The sequence below is a fragment of the Anastrepha ludens genome, chromosome 6, assembly GCF_028408465.1.
Source record: "Anastrepha ludens isolate Willacy chromosome 6, idAnaLude1.1, whole genome shotgun sequence".
In the NCBI taxonomy this organism is placed as follows: Eukaryota; Metazoa; Arthropoda; class Insecta; order Diptera; family Tephritidae; genus Anastrepha; species Anastrepha ludens.
This window is the reverse complement of record NC_071502.1, coordinates 67,459,401-67,479,792: the sequence shown is the minus strand read 5'-3', so window position 1 is coordinate 67,479,792 and position 20,392 is coordinate 67,459,401. Positions and strand designations below refer to the sequence as shown.

At 34.8% G+C, this 20,392-nt stretch overlaps 1 protein-coding gene across 4 annotated transcripts in view; it reads right to left on the bottom strand.

Annotated features, from left to right (window-relative positions):
* LOC128868337 (protein N-terminal asparagine amidohydrolase) overlaps positions 1-20,392 on the bottom strand; it is a 157,936-nt gene continuing 137,544 nt past the window's right edge. For all 4 annotated transcript variants that reach the window (XM_054110319.1, XM_054110320.1, XM_054110321.1 and 1 more), the window contains exons 3-8: positions 11,734-12,145; positions 11,257-11,439; positions 9,230-9,438; positions 8,267-8,428; positions 8,078-8,191; positions 1-350 (exon numbers count right to left, since the gene is read on the bottom strand). In XM_054110319.1, the coding sequence (XP_053966294.1) occupies positions 339-350; positions 8,078-8,191; positions 8,267-8,428; positions 9,230-9,438; positions 11,257-11,439; positions 11,734-11,986 (933 nt within the window). In that variant the 5' untranslated portion in view covers positions 11,987-12,145 and the 3' untranslated portion in view covers positions 1-338. The remainder of the gene's footprint in view (positions 351-8,077; positions 8,192-8,266; positions 8,429-9,229; positions 9,439-11,256; positions 11,440-11,733; positions 12,146-20,392) is intronic.

Here is a 20,392-nt window from a genome sequence, read left to right as displayed (position 1 = left end):
TTCATTATAATATTCATTTTATTTAATTGTGGTAATGTGCACAAACCTTAAATAATTAAATGCTTACGTTGAACGCATAAATAATATTTATTAATAAAGATAAATTGCAATAAATTCTCGAGCAAGTTTACGCTTTCAACTTTTTAAATGTATGAATTTACTTGTATGTCTATATTCTTGTTTTTACTTACTACATGTCATATACATATCTCATAAAATATTTTACTAATTTCAATAAATTTGATTAAAACATTTTTTTTTAGTTTTTAAAATTTCTTCAAGGCTTGTTAATATATGCGCCTACGTGGCTAAAAAAGTTGATTTACAGTTGTTATGCCTCAATCATCAACCTAGAACAAGAAATGAAAAAAAAAAACATTTGTAAGAGAGGCGGATAGCATAGTGAGTAGAAGAAGAAGAAGAAGAAGAAGAAAAAATAGAGACCAAAATAGTCTTAAATTTTCAAGTATTTTAAGGTGGTAAAGCTATTTACAAAAGAATTAAAGAATTTAAGAAAGGCATTTGGACACAAACGGAAGCGTACATTGGTTGAAAAGGTTATGCGTTTCTAAATTTAAATTCTATATAATTGAGTAAGTGTGTGTATAAGTATAATAACGCAGCAGCAAGGCAAGGCTTATAATTCTAAATTCACATAAATGTATAATATCTACATATGTATGTATGTAATTGATTTTTAATGCTCTCAAGCTGATCTGAATGCGAGTATCACCAAAACGTTTTTATTTTGCATGAATGCGTGTATACATATACAATTGCTTTAAGATTTATGCTAATAGTTAAAAATGTTTCTTATTACCTAATATTTCTTGTTTATAGGTAGATCAACTTATTTATGTATTAAGACTTTATTTGAATTTTAGGAATGCGAAATGTCATTAAGAAAACAAAAAATGGAACAAAAAATCAAAAACAATTTAACAATTGAGCCGTTTTCTTTGAGAAGTGTGTAAGTCCATTTTCACAAAAAAAAAGTGAATGATAAAAACGCATACAATTTACTATGAACTTTATATTTATAAACTTTTCCCAAAAAACAAAAAAAAAAAAAGTCTGTTAAATTATTAAAAATTTTCGTAGTTAATAAAGTTACAAATTTAATTACTTATAAAATGGCGTCAGCCCACTTTCCTCAAAGACATATTACTATTTAGTTCAAAATTGTACTACATAATTTCTTTAGTGCATTTTTATAAGTGTGGCCACATTGTAAACGACACATATTTTTATAGTTTCCCGGAAACTCGGTTTTCCCCGATTATTATAGAATATAAAGAAGTCATACAGGGGTGCCCAAGAAATTGCTTCTTGTTGCTTAAAGCATTTTGAAAATGTAACCTACGGCAATATGCGCACTGCTCAAAATCGAAATTTGAAATTGGCTTTATGGTGGCTTAAAGTTGTTCAGTATCGACCATACATTTTTATATTCTGGGCACTCTTATCTACCAAATGATGCTGATTTGGAAGTATTGAGAGTACTAAAGACAGTAGATTCTGTTTTTATGCGGTATATACGTTCCGTAAAAACAGCATAAAAAAGCTACCAGTTCTATAGTAAAACTATAGATACGTTTCAAAAGTGCTAAGAACCGCATAAATGTGAAATAATGTAATAAAATCGCATAAACAAAAAATTTTATTTTTGAAAATTATATCTTTATTTAAGAAACGTCAGAATCGAAAAATAAATTTACATCGTCAGAAATAGAATAAGACAATACCCGCATGTTGCGCATTCGTTTAGGATTTGGCCTAAAATCACTTCCGTCACTTGAGGAAATGTACACGTCTGATCAGGATGGTGATGCAGGCGGTTCCATACTTGTAGGGTTAGCATTTTTGATGTAATCTGTGATGAGTTTTTGCTTAGCTGGTTTAGAATCTTGTTTAGATGTACAATTCCCGATAGGTCGACATGCATTTTTTAATTAAAAAAAAACCGAACTATTCCAAAACCGCATAAAAACAGAATCTACTGTATAAGAAAAAAAAATTGTACGCGCCGAAAGACTATTATATTATCACAAAACCATTCCGAAAATATAAAGAGTTTATTTTTCATGATTTCTACAAAATCTTTAGAAAATGCGATTCTAAGAAGGCGAAGAAATATCAATGGTTGATAAGTAAATAGGTTGAAATATATTGGAAAGAGGTTTTAAAAAGCAAACCATAGACAATCTTATATAGAACTTAATTTAGTGAGAATGACGATTTTATATCACTAAATTTATTGCTCTCACGGGGAAGACCACAGCACTTTGGAAATAGAGTACACCACGTTTATATCATCATTCCCGACCCATCACATTCGAAAAATGTACAGATATGATTGATTTATTACCATATATCCCTCCAATACATCAGACTATTTTCGAAAATTTCATCATAATGAAAATAGTTAAAATATATTAATAGTAAGAGTATATCTAAGTAATTTTGGTTGAATAGTAAATAAATGTCAAATTAAGGCATTTTTGTTGAAATATTAAAAAAAATCGTTTGTTTCAATTGAAATCCCGTCGGTAATATTTTGTAAAAAAGATTTTTACTTTTTGCTCACTTGGAAAGTGGTGTAAGTCCTTTTGAAGTAATTAAGAGTATAAACTCTTGTTAATCTCATTAAACAATGATTACATTATAAATTTTATCCAATTTAATGTTGAAAAAATACAAAATTAACGTAATAACATACGAGTATATCCATATTTTTCAAATTATTCAATTGCAAAACCTTAAATATCTCCATATAAAATGAAATACACGAACACCACTTTCAAAGAAAACAGCTCAATTGTCAGAACTCGATAAACTAATATATTAAATATTTATTTATTTAAAAAACAAAAAACGAAACTTAAGTTTTGTATACATATTGATTGCTATTCAAATAGTTTTGCTATACAATTTTAAAATGAAATATCGCTAGCTTTGAATGGAAAGGTGCTGCGTAAAATTATAGAGAAATGGCAAACGTTGTAAAAAGTTGTGTACAATTATAAGGGAATTAGACTTGTTGTAAAATACGAAAACAACCAAAAAAAATTAATAAAAATAAAAACTAAGTACTGGCGATTGGCAAGTTCTCTTGCGGCATACCAAATTTATTTTTAAGATTCGCCGTGAAATTGCGACATACATAAACATATATATATATATATATATATATATATTTGTATATATATATGGCGGCCGCCATGGCCGAATGGGATGGTGCGTGACTTCCATTCGGAATTCAGAGAAAGAACGTCGGTTCGAATCTTGGTGAAAGATCAAAATTAAGAAAAAGTTTTTTCTGATAGCGGTCGTCCTCGGCAGGCAATGGCAAACCTCCGAGTGTATTTCTGCCATGGAAAAGCTCCTCAAAAAAAATATCTGCCGTTCGGAGTCGGCTTGAAACTGTAGGTCCCTCCATTTGTGGAACAACATCAAGACGCACACCACAAATAGGAGGAGGAGCTCGGCCAAACACCCAAAGGGGTGTACGCGCCAAATATATATTATATATATGTATATGTTTAAGAGATATGTATATGTTTAACCCATCTGCACAAATTCAAACCCAACCCTATATGAAATTTTCTTGAATTAAATTACCCAATACAAAAAATATAAAAAGTTAAAGGCAAACAAAATTTTACTTCACATATTTGGCAAACAAAACTGAATCAATAATTTTGTTTTGTTAAAATTATTTTTTTAATCAATGCAAACTTTGTTGCTTGCATAAGCATTTTTTATATTTATCGCAAACTGTTGTGTTCTTGCAAAAAGCTTTTGTATGAGGGCAAAAAAATGTCAGTTTCTTTCTCACAACATAGGGTTTCTCTTTGTTATAATTTTTTATGATGGTCCTGCAATTTCTATATAACTTACTGTTCTTCCACAGGGTATGTATTATATGTATGTATTAATATGTAATATATAATGTATCTTTTTTTTAGTATTGTAAATAAAAAAATGATTTTGAGTTAAAGCCTGTATTTGGATTTTTACAATTTTTTCTGTTAAGTAGCAAAAACGATAGGCTCTCATCATGCCCGTCCTAACGTATGGCGCAGAAGCGTGAACGATGACAATATCCGATGAAGCTTCGTTTGGAATGCTTGAGAGAAAGATTTTCCGCAAGATTTTTGGACATTTGCACGTTGGCAACGGCGAATATCGCAGACGATGGAACGATGAGCTGTATGAGTTTAACGACGGCATAGACGTAGTGCAGCGGATAAAGTTCCAGTGGCTACGTTGGCTGGGTCATGCCGTCCGAATGAATACAAACGTTCCGGCTCTGATAGTATTCGATGCGGTAGCAGCTGGTGGTAGTAGAGGAAGAGGAAGGCCTCCTCTGTGTTGGAAAGATCAGGTGGAGAAGGACTTGGCTTCACTTGGTGTGTCCAACTGGCACCGGCTAGCACGAGAAAGAAACGACTGGCGCGCTTTGTTAAGCTCGGCCAAAATCGTGTAAGTGGTTATCGTGCCAATTAAGAAGAAGAAAAACCGACGTCTGCCAAGTGGATGTCACCACTGGTGATACACACTTGTACCCGTTTTATCGCATTTTCTATGACCTTCCGGTGATAACTGTTCGCATTCCTGCCGAACATTCTCTTTAAGGGCTGCGATTACCTAAGGTTTGCTGGCATAAATCTGCGACTTTAAGGAGCCCCAAAGAAAGTAGACATGTCAAATCGCCAAACGGGAGATTACGCGCCCAGGAACGCTTCCTTCACAATATCTATTGTGGTCCGTAGTGTGTCTGCGGCTGAGCCGTCTTCTTGAAATCATTTATGTTCACCAAGCCCCGCTCATCCAATTCCAGCAGTAAGAAGGCGTGTATCATGGCCCTGTAGAGTTCACCAGTATAAGTGAACGCATTGCGGATGACGTCCTCAAAAAGCAAAATAGGTTTCTTCGTCCTCAGCCGCGATATTCTTGTCGAATGACTAGTCCAGTGACGGCCATATCCTGCAAGGTCCCGTGTGATTCCAGTCTATTCAAGTCCAACAGCTAAGCGCCTTAATGTTTGCCAAGTTGGCGAGATACGATTAGTACGAGCGACGTCGATATTAACGAAGTTACTCTTAGAGAGATAAGTGTAAAAGCTCGCAAAAATATATTAAAAAATTAACAGAAAGGGTCACTGTAAAGCCGGAAGTGGAAGACATTTGAATGAAATTGGGTTCCATGTTTAATAGTAAGAATAAAATTAAGCTGGATTGAATTAAATTCCAAACGTTAGCCAAATAATACACAGGGTGTTCCATCTATACTTGCACAAGATAACTTTGAATAGCTTTGACAGTTTTTGATCGACTTGCTTATACAGGGTGGCTGATGAAAGCCGCTACCAAAAAAAAATTGAATAACTTTTTTTCTTTTTAAGTTATCTGTTCCATTTTTGTTTTAATTTGCAGATTGATCTTTAAAATTTATTAAAATGGATAACTGGGACACGCAAACAAGAATTTGGATAGTCCGCCGCTATCACGCACTGGAGTCCGTAGTTTTGGTACAGAGAGAGTACAGGCGAATGTTTGGCGGCGATCCCCCGAGCAGATGGACCATAATGAGACTGGTGAATAATTTTGCTGAGCAAGGAACAGTCGCAAGAAGGCCTTATCATCGAAACCCACCAGTTCGGACGGAGGAAACGATCACTGCTGTAGCTGCAGCTATACAAAGCAATCCAAGGGTTTCAACAAGAAGCTTATCTGCTCAACTTGGTGTCAGCTGACAGTCTTTGCAAACAATAATGCACAAAGATTTAGACTTATTTCCCTACAAAATTCAAATGGTTAACAAACTGAATGCAGCAGACTTGCCGATTCGCTTGGAATTTTGCCAGAAGATCCTGCAAATGGTGGAAGAAGACCAAAACATGTTAAACTGCCTTTTCATGTCTGATGAGGCCCATTTCGATTTAAACGGCAATGTGAACAAACAAAATTGTTGAATATGGAGTACTTCTAACCCAGAGATACTCCACGAGACGGAATTGCATCCTCTTCGCGTGACAGTGTGGTGTGCGGTTTCTTCACGCTGTATTGTCGAGCCTTATTTTTTTGAAGAAAATGGTCACACCGTTACGGTTACTGGAGACCGTTATTTGAAAATGCTGAAATAATTTTTCTATCCAGAACTACGCCGAAAGAGAATTCCTTTCAACTCTGTGTGGTTTCAACAAGATGGGGCAACGTCTCACATATCCCAGACTGTTATGACAGAGTTGCGACGAAAATTTCCCAATAAACTGATTTCAAGAAACTCCGAATTTCGTTGGCCCCCCAAGTCGCCTGACCTTACTGCACCTGACTTTTTCTTGTGGGGTTTATGTAAACAAGAAGTTTATAAAACAAAGCCAACAAATTTGGATGAACTAAAACAATCCATTCGGGCAACAATTGCGGCTATTCCTGTCGCAACTCTCAAAGCAGCAATGAATAACTTTTTACTAAGATGCCCCACTTGTGTCAACGAGCATGGGGGGCATTTAAATTCAATTATTTTATACATTTAATAAAATTTAATGACCTTCAACTTGAAACAAAAATAAATGAATTCCATACACTAAAAAAAAAGTTATTTGAGTTTATTAATGTAGCAAAATTCATCAGCCACCCTTATAAATAGGGTTTTATAAACATTTATGCAGTACAATTTTAGCCATGGTGCGGCACAAAACCCCAGAGGGGAAATCGTGAAACTTTATTTTGAAAACAAGTCTTGTTTTAGGAGTTCACTTATCTTGAATAATGATACACATTTCACTCTCAGCAGAGAAGTAAATAAATAAAACTGGCATTTCTGGGACTTTGAATATCGAATCGCGCATGAATAATTTGTGCTTTATGTTAAAATCTCTGTTTGATGTAATGGCTGCGCTACGAACATTGTCGGCTTATTCTTTTTCGAGGATAACGAAGACTGTATCGTAACTGTCAATAAATAAACGATAAATTTACTCAAGGTAATGTTCTATTTGTGGAACAACATCAAGACGCATGCCACAAATAGGAGGAAGAGCTCGGCCAAACACCTGACAGAAGGGTACGCGCCAATTATTTATTTATTTTGAATGTTCTTTTAGTCTTGGGTCTGCTAGAGATATAGAGGTGAGGGTAAATATGACTGATTAAAAAAAATGTTGTAGAACATCAGTCTATTGACTAAATCTGTAAGATTTATTGTTTGTTTGTATTTGGTTTTCAAAAAACAACAAAAACTCACTTTATATCTCACTTTCTATAGAAAGTGAATTTAGCACCTTTTCACTCAAAGCTAATAATTTATTTATGTTACAACTTTGCTTTAAAAAAATAACTACCCATTTGTCTTAAAGATGTGTGTTCACATTCGCTTTGTATTTTTTTTTTTGTTTTGAAAGAATAACTGAATAATTCCATAGAAAATTCAACCTAACCTATGTGTGTATGTACATTTACGCGTCCAGGTAAAATTTAAATTTGATTTCGTTTTAGCTACAAATGTTTTATTTTAAAATCGTATATATACGCTAAGCTCTCAATTTCACATACTATACATATGTATGCATGCATGTGTGTGTAATATATTCTTCTTTTGCTACCTTTTCACAAAATGAACCTGCAAATTGCAATTTTTGATTTTACAACAACAATGCCGCGTATTCACATTTCATTCAGTTGTTTTTAAACGAATATAGTACAAAAACAAATCAAATAGAACAGCACTATACATATTACATAAAACAATAAGTGTCTAAAACAATTGGAAAATAAGGAAAGAAAAAAAAAACAACAATTGGAAGGAGTGCTTACACTAAGTTAACTCGATTAAGCACACGAGTACAGCGAAAACAGTATTAAGCAATAAAAATAATTAAAAATATACGAGACATAAAACATAAACAAATCAAATTTACATATGAGTACAAAAGTACAGTAGAAACAGAATTAACGTAGTAGCAGAGGCAAATAAACAATTAAAACAATCGCAGTTTAGTGTTAAGTGAATTTCGCTTTAAGCAAATACGCAAATATGCGAGCACGTATTGTATTTGTAATTAATATCTAACCAAAGTCCAGCAGCCCGTAGTCTCGTCGCGCCGATAGTAGCGTGGTCGATTGTCCCGGAAAACGGTAATTGCGGGGAATTGATTATCCTGTATGAATTTTATAGTTGCGCGTATCTGCATAGGAACAAATTGTAGAAAATGAATTTTTCATTAAGTTCATACACATTTTTTAAGCAGCTTTAGTCGCACCTGCATTGTGAAGTGCGGCGGTTCGACATCCGGACTCGTCGATAGATGCTGCAACAAGAATTCATCTGTCTGTGAGAGCCACAAATCAGCACCACGTAATGGATCATAATTGAAGGGGCCGATGCGCAACATGCCAAGCGATGAGTCGTAAATGTCCAAGACCTGTAATATGAAAAAATTAATTCAATTTAATTAAATAATTGAAATTAAATAGGAAATTTTTGAGTTGTGACATAAAAATTTGTTTTTTCCTCAAAATTCGTTTCCATATACGGGGAAACACACACAGCCAGGATTTATATACATTAATCGAAATAGCTGAGGCATTGAATACAAATTTTGTTTGTAATAAAATAATCAGAGGTTGAAACTTTTTACTTTTCGTGTTTTTACATGTTAAACGATTTATTTCAGCCTTTTATTGAAAAAATGTAATAATTTCCAAGGACGTAAGAGGAAATAGATATATGGGACAAAACTAAGATTAAATTAAATTTTAAGAAAACAATATAAAATAATATGTAATAGCTTGTATGTTCTCCGTTATTTATTGTAAGTGATACCAGTAGTCGTGGCATCGTATTTAAGATTGACACTAAGGTCGATTTTTGCTCATCCGGTTTCTTAAGGTGCAATAGACTTTTAAACTGGCGTCCGCCTTTATAAACTTGCTTGCTAAGAATGCTCCAGGGGTTCTCCAGCGGTTTTAGGTTTGGACTAACTACGGACCACTTTAGCACAGGAACCAAATCACAAGAGCCACCGTGGAAGTATCCTAAGTGTATCCTTTCAGATTATCTCAACTATAAAAAAAATATCGCAAATCCGACTACATTTTCTTGTTTCTCGTGTCAAAAATTCACAGAAACAAATTACAACTACTGTTGTTGTAACAACATAAAATACATTCCAAAATGTCCTTGGTCGAACATCAAATAAAAAAACAAAAGAAAAAATACGTACCGTTTGCGCACCCATAAAATTTCGTGCATCACGCAACTGCCTATCAGGTCCTCTGTCCGGGAATGTGGCAGGGAATATTTCCCCGGTTTTTATGTTAACGCCAACACCATAAATGATAGGGTAGTTGATATCGCCGCGCGGTATAGTGTTCAACTCACCGACGCAGGCTTGAGTTAGATCGATCTCGAGATGATGCTTGTGGAATGATTCTAAAGAAGGAATAGCGAATAAGTAGAATAGAAGTTATAGTTTGTTATAGTTTAGTTTTCTGAGCATTTATAATGTTTTTTGCTTAATATGGTTTATAATTTGATTAATTTATTCAATAACTTCACTAAACAGTATATCCTTTTTTAAATATAATATATTAGAATATAAACAAAAAAGAATTATATGCTAATAATTAATATCGAGGGTTGCTATTCGTATTTCTTGCCTAGCAATGGAAAAATGAAAATAGATGGGTGAAAATGGTTTTTATTCAATATACTTCGTTACAATCAATTTTCGAAGTATGTACTTCGTCCAGTTGCGTTTCCAAGCAGTTTTTTTTTAAATAAATGGGGTCAAACGCAAACGCACCTTTCTTAGCACAAGGCGTAAATGGCAAATCTTATTGATGCTCGCCATTGATGCCCAAGGTATGTAACACGACGATCTTGCTAAATCATTTAAAACACAGCATCGATATTTTTGGGCACAATAACTGAACTTAGACGATATTCCCGGAATTCGTCGGCGAACGAATCGCGACCATAACAAAACTCAATGTACCAGTTTTTTACGGTACTAAAGGACAGTGCTTGCTCATACAAATGATGGACATTTGACTTCAACACTTGCACGAGCTGCATTAAAAAAAATCGAAATAAACGAAGGACAAACGCCGACAAGTTGAGAACGAGTCGTCTTCTTCAACATTTCGCTCTTTGAATTTCGCGAACAGATTTATTTTTTTCAAAGTAAATTTCTACTATTTGGAATTGTTATTCTGAGCTTAAACGATTTACAGTTAGTTTGCCATGCTCAGCTGTCGAACCATAGTTCCCGATATAGATAATTCAGCTAAAAAACACGCGATGCTTTATCTATCGTTCTGAACAACGGTGAACATTTCCTCAGCAGTAAAAAAAAAAAATGTCCGTCATCGTTCTCCAACTCCTGATGATGAAGGGCCGGCCAATTTTATTCCATATCTGAGAGAGTAACGAAGGCTGTGTAAGAGGCGGCAACACCATTCCCGTTTCTCAGTGAATTTGACTGAACCAGTTGGTGAGCTAACGTCTTTCTAGACGATTGTTTAGATTTGCTTGTTTAACAAATAACTTTTCTTCCCATTATTTTCCAATTTTTACATCAACCGAACTTAAATTTAAATTTTTGATTGTAAAAATTGACTTCTTTGATACTTTCCATTCACTAATCTGTCGCATCTCCTCTAAATTTATAGCTCAGGAAATTACAATGAAATTTCCACCTCAGTCTGCGTGACATTTGTTCTATCATTTTTGATTCTATTCGTAGAGTTTCACAAAATTTAAATTTATTTTACGTTTAAAAGTAATTTTTCGTACTTCAGTAAATCAAAGTAAAAATTGTATATACTGTAATAAAAAAAAAGAATAGTTGTTTCAATGCACTAAGACAATTGACATAGTCGCCCAAAATCTAGTAAGCGGTTATCGCCAATCAAAAACAAGAATTCAACTGGCATTGAATTTTAACGCTAGATGCCGGGTTAAATATTTACAAAACGCGAAACTATTAGCTAAAACTTTGCGCAAAATTAGTGAAATTTTTTTTGAAAATGTTTAATAAAATTTCTTAGAAAACTTTAATTATAATTTTCACTTTAAGTCTCAAACTATTTTGGTTCGTCTTCAAAATACCTTTTGCTGATCTTAAACGTCTTCTATTACGTTGTTTAAATATGAAAATTCTTATTTGTTTGTGAACTGTGAAATCATCCTTTTCCCTGGGCACCATTTCCACTTTTACATACTTGCCATAAATTCAATTGTACTTACGCATTATGCTATAGAATACATCCTCGCCGTATCCTTGCGGATCTCGGTAGCCACCAATTAATTGCAACTCAATACGTCCCTCCGGATAACCTAAGGCCAACTCTTGAACGCGTGCGACCATTGTGCAAACAGCCTCATCCACACCAGTGCCATCAAAGTGCGCCAAAGCCACAGCGCCTGAACCTATGCAACGGCAACGTCAACATTAACGACCAAGGGCATAAAATAAGAAAAAAGGATCAAAGATGAGCAAACATAAGAAATACTTTTGTTACATGAATGGCAAGCTCAGTGAATATGGAAAGAAAAGCATCTTTCGTTTTTCGTAAAATGAAGCCAATTTGAACAAAGGCAACAAATAACAACTAAGTCTTGCTTGCATACATACATACATATATACATAGTATGTGTGACTTATGTACATATATACATATGCGTCTACGTGTTTTCCTATGCATTATTGTTGCGCTTACATACCTGAATGTCTGACCACAACTATAATGCATGTTGTGGCATCGTCGGCGCCAATAATGTTGATGTTCTTGTCGTGCGGCGCTGCAGCGGCCATTTCACGTTGGCCCACATAGAGTAGCCCCACCGGGCCCACCGATTTTGTGGGTATGGATAGTAATTGTTGGGCATAATCTCTGTAAACAGGGTGTTGCAGGAAGAGACTGTTTGTGTCCATAGGACAATCGTCCTGCAAGACTCCGTTCAATACCAGCACCATTTTATGTTTTTGATTTTCTTTTATAACTTCAAGGAGTTCTTCAAAGCGGCTTTGCTGCGGCTGGGAGACTCGTAATTGCGGCGTTGCGAAGAAAAGTGTGAGTAGTATGCGAAAGTGCAATGCCGTTGTTGGTTGTTATTGTGTTAAATTATATTAAATCTATAGGAGAGATAGAGTGGAATATAGGGGACCAATTAAATTTACATTTAAAGTTTAGCGGAAAATAAATATTTTTAAAATAAAAAAATTATACAAAAATTGGCAATTAAGTTCAGCACTGGCCGAAAGCCATTGATGCTAATTGCTTTAGTTGTATATTATAGTTATTTAATATACAATTTATAATTACTCTTCATGTGAGTTAACAAAGTTTAGCAGAAAATATTTTATAACTTTTTACAATAAAAAAAATTAAAATGTACCTATTTAAATTTTCAATCCAAATTATTAGCAACACTACACAGTTTTCACGAAAAAATAAGGGTCGTTGAACACAAAAATGAGTTTCAGTTATTTTTCCAAATAAGCATTTTCGAGATATGGGCAAGTAATCTGTTCTAGGCCTTTTTGCAGCTAGAAAAGTTCAGAAAGTGAATAAAATAAACCTATAACGGATATTGTTCGAGAGCCTCTTTGTTCAGCCTCTTTGCGTGGCGTCTATCGGAAAGCACTTCATGCGATACAGGCGTTCGTGTTCAGTCTTAAATAGTCTTAAAAGCGCTTTGTTTACGAGGTATCACTTTTTAAGAAAACTTTTGTTACTAGTGTAATTATTTAATGCAATTTTTTCTTTCTATAAGACTACTTTGCTAATGAGAAAATAACTACTTTTTTGACCTTTTAGAATACAACTGTCATAGGATAGCTGGCCGTGGTTATTGACTGATTCGATTTCGAATAGCAATCTGCCTTGTAAAAAGAGTAGCCCGAGTGCTAGTCGCAGAAGCGATCGCATCAACCCAATTTTTCAGGATGATTTATGCTTCAAACTCACGAATAGGTCGGCCGAAATTCGCTTGAAGGGCCTAAAATTTTTCTATATACTTTGCAGAATAATAAATAAATAAATATAAAGTTCAACAGGATAAAATTGCATTTTCAAGTGTTTGTTTTAAATCACTACGAAAGTTGTTAATAGCAGTCCGAAAGTGAATTGCGTAAAATGAAAAAGTTAATGAGACAAGCCATTCTGATCACAGTAAAGATCGTGCAAGCTCATGAAGGAGAGCTTTATGAAAAGCTTTTTCGTTCGTTTTCGTTCTAATAGCAATCATTCCTCGGCGTACAATAGCAAACCATGTATGCCGAGTGACAAGTATGCAGGATGATGCATGGTTGGCTATTGTACGCCGAGAGACGACTGCTATTAAAACGATTGACATGAAAAAGCTTTTCATAAAGCTCTCTCTCATGTGCTTGCGCGATCTTTGCTGTGATCAGATAGCAAACCATGTATGCCGAGGGACAATTGCCGTTTCCACGCCATCGGTTCTACGTTACCGAAACGACCCGGATTTATATCCGACCAAGGACTGTCACTCCAGCAGCAATCCCCGTATGCAAATATGTGAAATGTTTATGCTGCTACAATAACAACAACAACAGGGACGGTTGCTATTAGAAAAAACTCTTTCTATCATGCGGAGTTTCATGCCCGGGCGATACCGAATGTGGTCAGGCAACGGTATCGGCTACGGCGGCCGTCTTTCTCTCTCATAGCTTCTCTAAAATTACGTCACGCCAAACAACTCTGAAACAAATTAAGTCCGATATACCAAATGCGAATGGAAATTCTGGTATAAACATCGAAATGGTTCTTTTAATTCAAAACTTATTTTACATTGTTGCAAAAAAAAACCTTAAAGTGCCTTGGTATTAAAACGAGAACATCAAGGCTGACTTAAACAGGCAGCAATGGTTAAAAAAACATCCTTTTGTGTACTTAGTTCATGCCTAACAAGAGAGACTTTTTCGTGTTTCATTTGGACGTCTATTTCCTATTTTAAAATGGAACAGAGTACAGCAATCTGAGTTGGTTAGTTGTACAATAGGGGAGACAGTTTGTTGGCAGCAGAGGCTTAAGATCCTGGCCATCCTCCAGGAAATGACAGTCAAAAGTTTCCGCACTTGTGTGGAATTCGGCATACGGTATCCTCTTCCATATGTACAACGTTCGATAGATTTTAAAGTTTTTAATTATTACAAATTTTGTTGACAGTGTATCTAAACACAAATGAGATTACACTCTTTTAGACCTTCTGGACCCCGTATCCCTTTATATATTTCCAACGTGAAAATCCATATACATATAATATCAGCAGTCACTAGGACAAGATTATGAGAGTCATAATTGCCTCCACGTTCTAGCCAAATAATATCAGACAGTTTAGGTCGTAAATTTGTTTTCTTTCCAAGTTCTACTCAAAGCTTAAAAAACTAATATTTGCTTCACTTACAAGAACTTTTCAATTTGCATCCTCAACTGGGCGCCTTGTTGGCAAACAACGGACGCCAGCAGTGCAAAAATTGGCACGCACAAGCCACTCAGACACCAGTAAAGTGCTACCGCGAATAGACCAGTCACTTAGCCGATTGTGCGACCGTGGTCCATGGCGAAGGATGGGTGGATGACGATGATGATGATGAAGCAAACCTACAATACGCAGCTGTTATATTCATACCTATGTTACAGTAAATTTATTTGCATGCATTACATTTGTGCATGTGAAAACATACCCAGCGGGAAAAGTGCAAAATAGTGAATGAAATTTTTAATTTGAAACCATTGCTTGTCAGTTTCCTATAACAAAGTCAAAACTCGTTGAGAAACGTTTCAGTATCCTGGCAGCAAGGTACACTATTTTGCTCAGCTGGGTATCAGAACATGAAAGTCATGACGGCGGAGAACAGGCGGACTGCATACCGAAATAAAGCTAATAATAGCTTACCAAAGCCGACATTATGGAAGTTATCACCCACTGGAAAGACATGAATTTATACGACACTAGATGGAAAGTCCAGTACACAGGCAGGTAAAACAATTTATTCTTCCCTCCAGAAGAGCGTCAAGTAAGCTTCTAAACTAGTTTAAGGAAGACTTACGAATCCTCAGTGAATGTACAGCTCTCGTAAGACGAAGGCTCACTCACATAGGTGGTTTGACTCTAAATTCATAGGTGATGTGGAACAAAAAGTCCGATGAAGAACTTAAATTCATCAGAAGCCTTCAATTATAGGCTCGCGGTTAAGTACAATAGACCATACAAAAGATCGCAGTGCACTTTATTCACGTGAGCTTTAATTGCGAACTATTGAAAGGCCAATTGCTGATTACAATGGGTATGGACATTGCTTAAAAAAAGTACTCTAAATATAACTATGTAAATTTGTTTTGCGAACATTTTTTGGTTGAAATTCGTGGTCAGGAGCATTATTGAATAGATGAATTTTGTGAACCAAGAAACCGATAACATCAAGAATCTACATTGCAGTATCCACATTTCAGACAGTTGCTCCTTGAAGCAGCACACAAATTGAGAATATTCATCGCAGGAAATATGAATCCAATGGCCGAACTTTCTGCATATTGGTGTGAAGATATGGGACATAAAACTGTTCGGATATCACTTCAAAACAACGATGCCTATTCTTATGTAAGTTATTCCAATATGACCTTCCTTAGTAGCCATCGAGCCGATCTCGTTTCTAACTTTATTACGGAAGCCTTTACATGGAGACTAAAATATTTCATCTGCCTATAAGCCAACTGCGGCGGACGTCGAATAGTTTGGTGCGTGACTACCATTTGGAAGTGGTTCCTCATAAAAATCATTTGACGTTCGGGGTCGGCTTAAAACTGTAGGTCTCTCCATTTGTCGAGCAACATCAAGACGCACACTACAAATAGGAGGAAGAATTCGACCAAACATCTAACAGAAGTGTATGTGCCAATTATTTATTTATTTTAATAGCTAACTGAGCGCAGCTTTTGAACTCCATAGCGCATATTTTTTGTGAACATGCTCGTACAGTCTTGGTTAGATTAAACTTACAAAATGCCTAACGTTTTGCTTAAACGAACTATTGAAACACATTCGACCATCAAAGATTTTTCGACTTTTATAAAGCATCTACCTACCTAACCATTTCTTTGAAGATCTGTAAGAGCAACCGCGAAAGAAGCTTATCAGATAAGTTCAAAGTACGTTGAACAAACTATGCTCGGGAAGGTATACCGTATACTTATCTTCTAGGATTTAATCTAATCTGATCACATATTATTTAACATTACATTTCAAAAAAAGGATAATATCCGCTCCTATGATTTTGTCGCACTTGACCGCTAGTTCGCGTGATTCTTACTTCATCCTCTCTGCAGGGTATGCACTCTTTACTATCATACATATGAGTCGCAAAATATGGTTATGTGTGTTTATGTTAAATGACTGTCTTGCGTGGAAAATTTGTGGCTCACTGATTCACATGTTTGATAATAATTTCTTGTTGCTGTCCACAGTCGCACTGCTGCTTCTGATTCGTAGTGCCATATAACATATTTAGTTATGTAGTCGTCGTTGAATATCTACATAGTGCTTTTGGCGTTTATATCGTAAATTTGTTATGTCTTTATATTAAAAATTTGTCATTGGTATGTATTTTTACTGCTGCTGCCCACAAACTACTTTGTAGCTCAACAATAACAACTGTCGATCCTGTTTTTCTCCTGCTTTCGAGTGTCCATTTGGTTGACTTGAATTATGACAAATTGAAAATGTGAACACAGAAGGTGGTGAAGAAGATGGTGTGAAAATTTATGTTTTACATGTCGTTGAAATTAAAATTGAATTTATTGTTATATGACATTGTATATATGTGTGTATGTATGGACTTATGAACGGCCACAGTGAGTAGAGTGACCAAAATCGTAAGGCCAGTTTCTTTGCAATGCTTTCAATGTTAACAGTAACGGGTGATTTTTTAGCTATTATCTTTTTAAACAGTTGGTTTAAACAGCTGACGCACGTTTCGTGTTTTGTTTCACTATCAAACATCTTCAGTTTGGTCTATAATTTAACCATGAATCGTCTTACAAACGAAAAACGCTTGCAAATCATTGAATTTTATTATAAAAATGCGTGTTCTGTTAAGAAAGTTTAAGATCCACTTTTTTATCGAAAAATTGTGTTCAGCGACGAAGCTCACTTTTGGATCAATGGGTACGTAAATAAGCAGAATTGTCGATTTTGGAGTGAAGATCAGCCAGAAGAATTGCAAGAGCTACCAATGTATCCAGAAAAGGTCACAGTTTGGCGCGGTTTATGGACTGGAGGTATCATTGGACCGTACTGCTTCAAAGATGCTGCGAATCGTAACGTAACTGTGAATGGTGAGCGCTACCGTGAAATGATATCCACCTTTTTTTAGCCCAAAATGGAAGAGCTTGACTTGCATGACATGTGGTTTCAGCAAGACGGTGCCACATGCCACATAGCACGCGTAACAATGGACTTGTTGAGAGGTGAGTTCGGTGAACATTTTATTTCACGTTCGGGACCTGTCAATTGGCCACCCAGATCGTGCGATATAACGCCTTTAGATTATTTTTTGTGGGGCTATGTTAAAGCTCATGTCTATTCAGACAAGCCTGCTTCAATTAGTGTATTGGAAGACAACATTGAAGCATTTATATGTGAGATACCGGCCGCAACATTGGAAAGAGTATGCCAAAATTGGACTAAGCGGATGGACCATTTGAAGCGCAGTCGCGGTCAACATTTGCATGAAATAATCTTCAAACATTAAATTATATGGACTGTACTATCGATTTTAATAAAAATTTCATGCATTTTTCTGAAATTTACGTGTTTTTTTAAAAAACTTTCCTATAGCTCTTAAAAAATCATCCAATATTTGTTAATTTATCAAAAAAACAGTATAAGTCAGAGTCTCAAACGTTTGGAACAAAATTTCGAACAATTTAATAAGATTTTTCAGATTTTCGAATATGCTGTAGTTTTAGAACGTTCAATTCTGATATAAAATTGTGCAAAATTTACAGTTTAAAAGTTATGAGGTTTTTCGTTGAACATTTCGTGCATTTTCTCCGTAGAACGCATTCAAGTAATTTTTCATTTGATTTGAGTTTTCTCAAAATTTATGAGTTTTTTTCTTTTATAGAAATGTCATCCTTTAAAATCAAATGAGACCTAAATACATCAGTTTGCAATGATTTCGCCTTTTGTAGTTGGCTAATATTTCTTAGGCTAAATTTGAACTTGAATCCGAAAATGAAGTCAGATATTAAAAAGGTAAAACAGTTTTATAAATAAAGCTAAAACTTAAATTTGTTGAGCTCTAGAAAAAGTGAGTTCGCTAATTTGCTATTAACGACAGATATAGTTAGATAATTTCCAAACTGTTTTTATAAATTTAAAAATAATTAAATTTGCTTTACAAAATTTTAAGAAATTTGGTTGGATGCTAAGTTTTCAAACATTGTTCCGCCCTTGCTTTGCCTTTCAAGTTAATTTTTAATAAACTAAAGCCTCTGGTGCCTTTATCGACGACTGTAAAACGACAGTTGTGACTCGAATTTTTAAAAGTGGGGAAAAATGATTTTCGTAATTACAGACCAATCTCGAAGCTCTCATCAGTCTCTAAATTATTTGAAAATATTGTCAAAGAAAAAATGTATTTTGCAACTAAAAGTATCATATCACCATACCAGCATGGGTTTGTGGCAGGTTTACAGTTTCCAATTTGACAGTTTTTACTGAATACTGTATTGTGGCTTTCTCAGCAGGGCTTCAAGTCGACTGTATCTATAATGATTTTTCAAACGCGTTCGAGAAATATCGCATATAATTGTAATAGATAAACTTTTGTTTCCGGGCTTTCTCTCAGTTTTCCTAGATTGGCTGCGATCTTACTTACATACGTAATAGACCTTGTCTGCTGCTTTTTCTGCGTGCTCTGGTGTGCTTCAAGGAAGCATATTGGGTCCCTTGCTTTTCGTTTTATGTATCAATGATATTCGTAGTTGGTTTTCTTTTGTCAATTTCCTTCTTTATGTGGATGATTTAAGAATACATACACATACGCTATTATTTCAAACTCGGCGGATTTACATAAACTGCAAACTGATGCTAATAGTTTAGTTACTTGGTGTAGTGTCTCTCGATTATCGCTGAATATTAAAAAATGTTTTACACTCACTTATTCAAAAATACTAACATCAACGATCTGGGGGTTGTTTTTGATGCACCCTTTACATCTTCTTAATCGTCTATATCGTCTTATCCTGTCTAAAGCGCACTCTACTCTTGGCTTTATAAGAAGAAATAATTCGAAATTTGCAGACCTTTATATCCTTCAGTTGCTATTTACTGCATTGGTTCGGTCTACATTGGAATATGCCGCCTTTATTTGAAGACCTTACGACCCATTCTCTATTGTCAGAATTGAACGAGTTCAAAAAGTTTTTCTTACCTTAATTAAGAAATTAAGAGAAGAAATTTCTTTGATCCTTAATTTTTCTGATTAACTTTTCGGCCCCCACCAGGTGTCTTTACGCAATAAATATCCGTTCCATTTGTATAGCTTCAGAACAAATTATGCTTGCAATGCTCCGATTGCTCGTTCTCTTCATGAACTCAATGATATCTCGAATTCTACTAAATTCGATTTTACGTTATCTAAACTATGTGTTTCTGCTCAATTAAGCTGCCCATTGTAATTTAATTTTTTAATAACGATATTTTTGTAGTATTTAGTAAGTAAGAAAAATTGTAACTTAACTTAATTTTCTTTTTCTTAAATAAATAAATAAATAAAAATTAATTAATCCTTCATTAAATTCCATGTCATGGCACTTGAAATTTAACTGGGCATTTAGTTTATTTTAACTTAAAGATTTTTCGTAAAAATATATATTTACAGAGCATTCATTCAGTTACATTAGACGCCTGTTCGATATAATTCAGTTCAAGAAATCTCAAGATGAGATGATTGTAACTGATTTGTTAAAGAAGGATTAAGAGATTAGAAAACTTAAAAATCAGAGTACCTGGTGCCTATATTTCAGGCTGAAACTCTGGCCCGCCTATATTGAACTAGAATAATATTATTATCATTTACATTTTTGTTATAATTAAAATTATAAAAAAAAAAAATAGAGAAACATTTGCTACCATGGCTTAGAGAACTAGAATAAATCCTCTACTTGATATAATTTGGATTCCGAAATTTCAAATTGAATGAACTGTCACTGGTGGTACTGTTTAACTGATGGGTTAAAAATTATTAGGATACTGGAACATACACTTGTAGATCGTATAATTTCTATCTGAAGTCTGTATTTCAAGCAGAGACGCTGGCCAATCTTAAACAGAATAAACCATGAAAAGG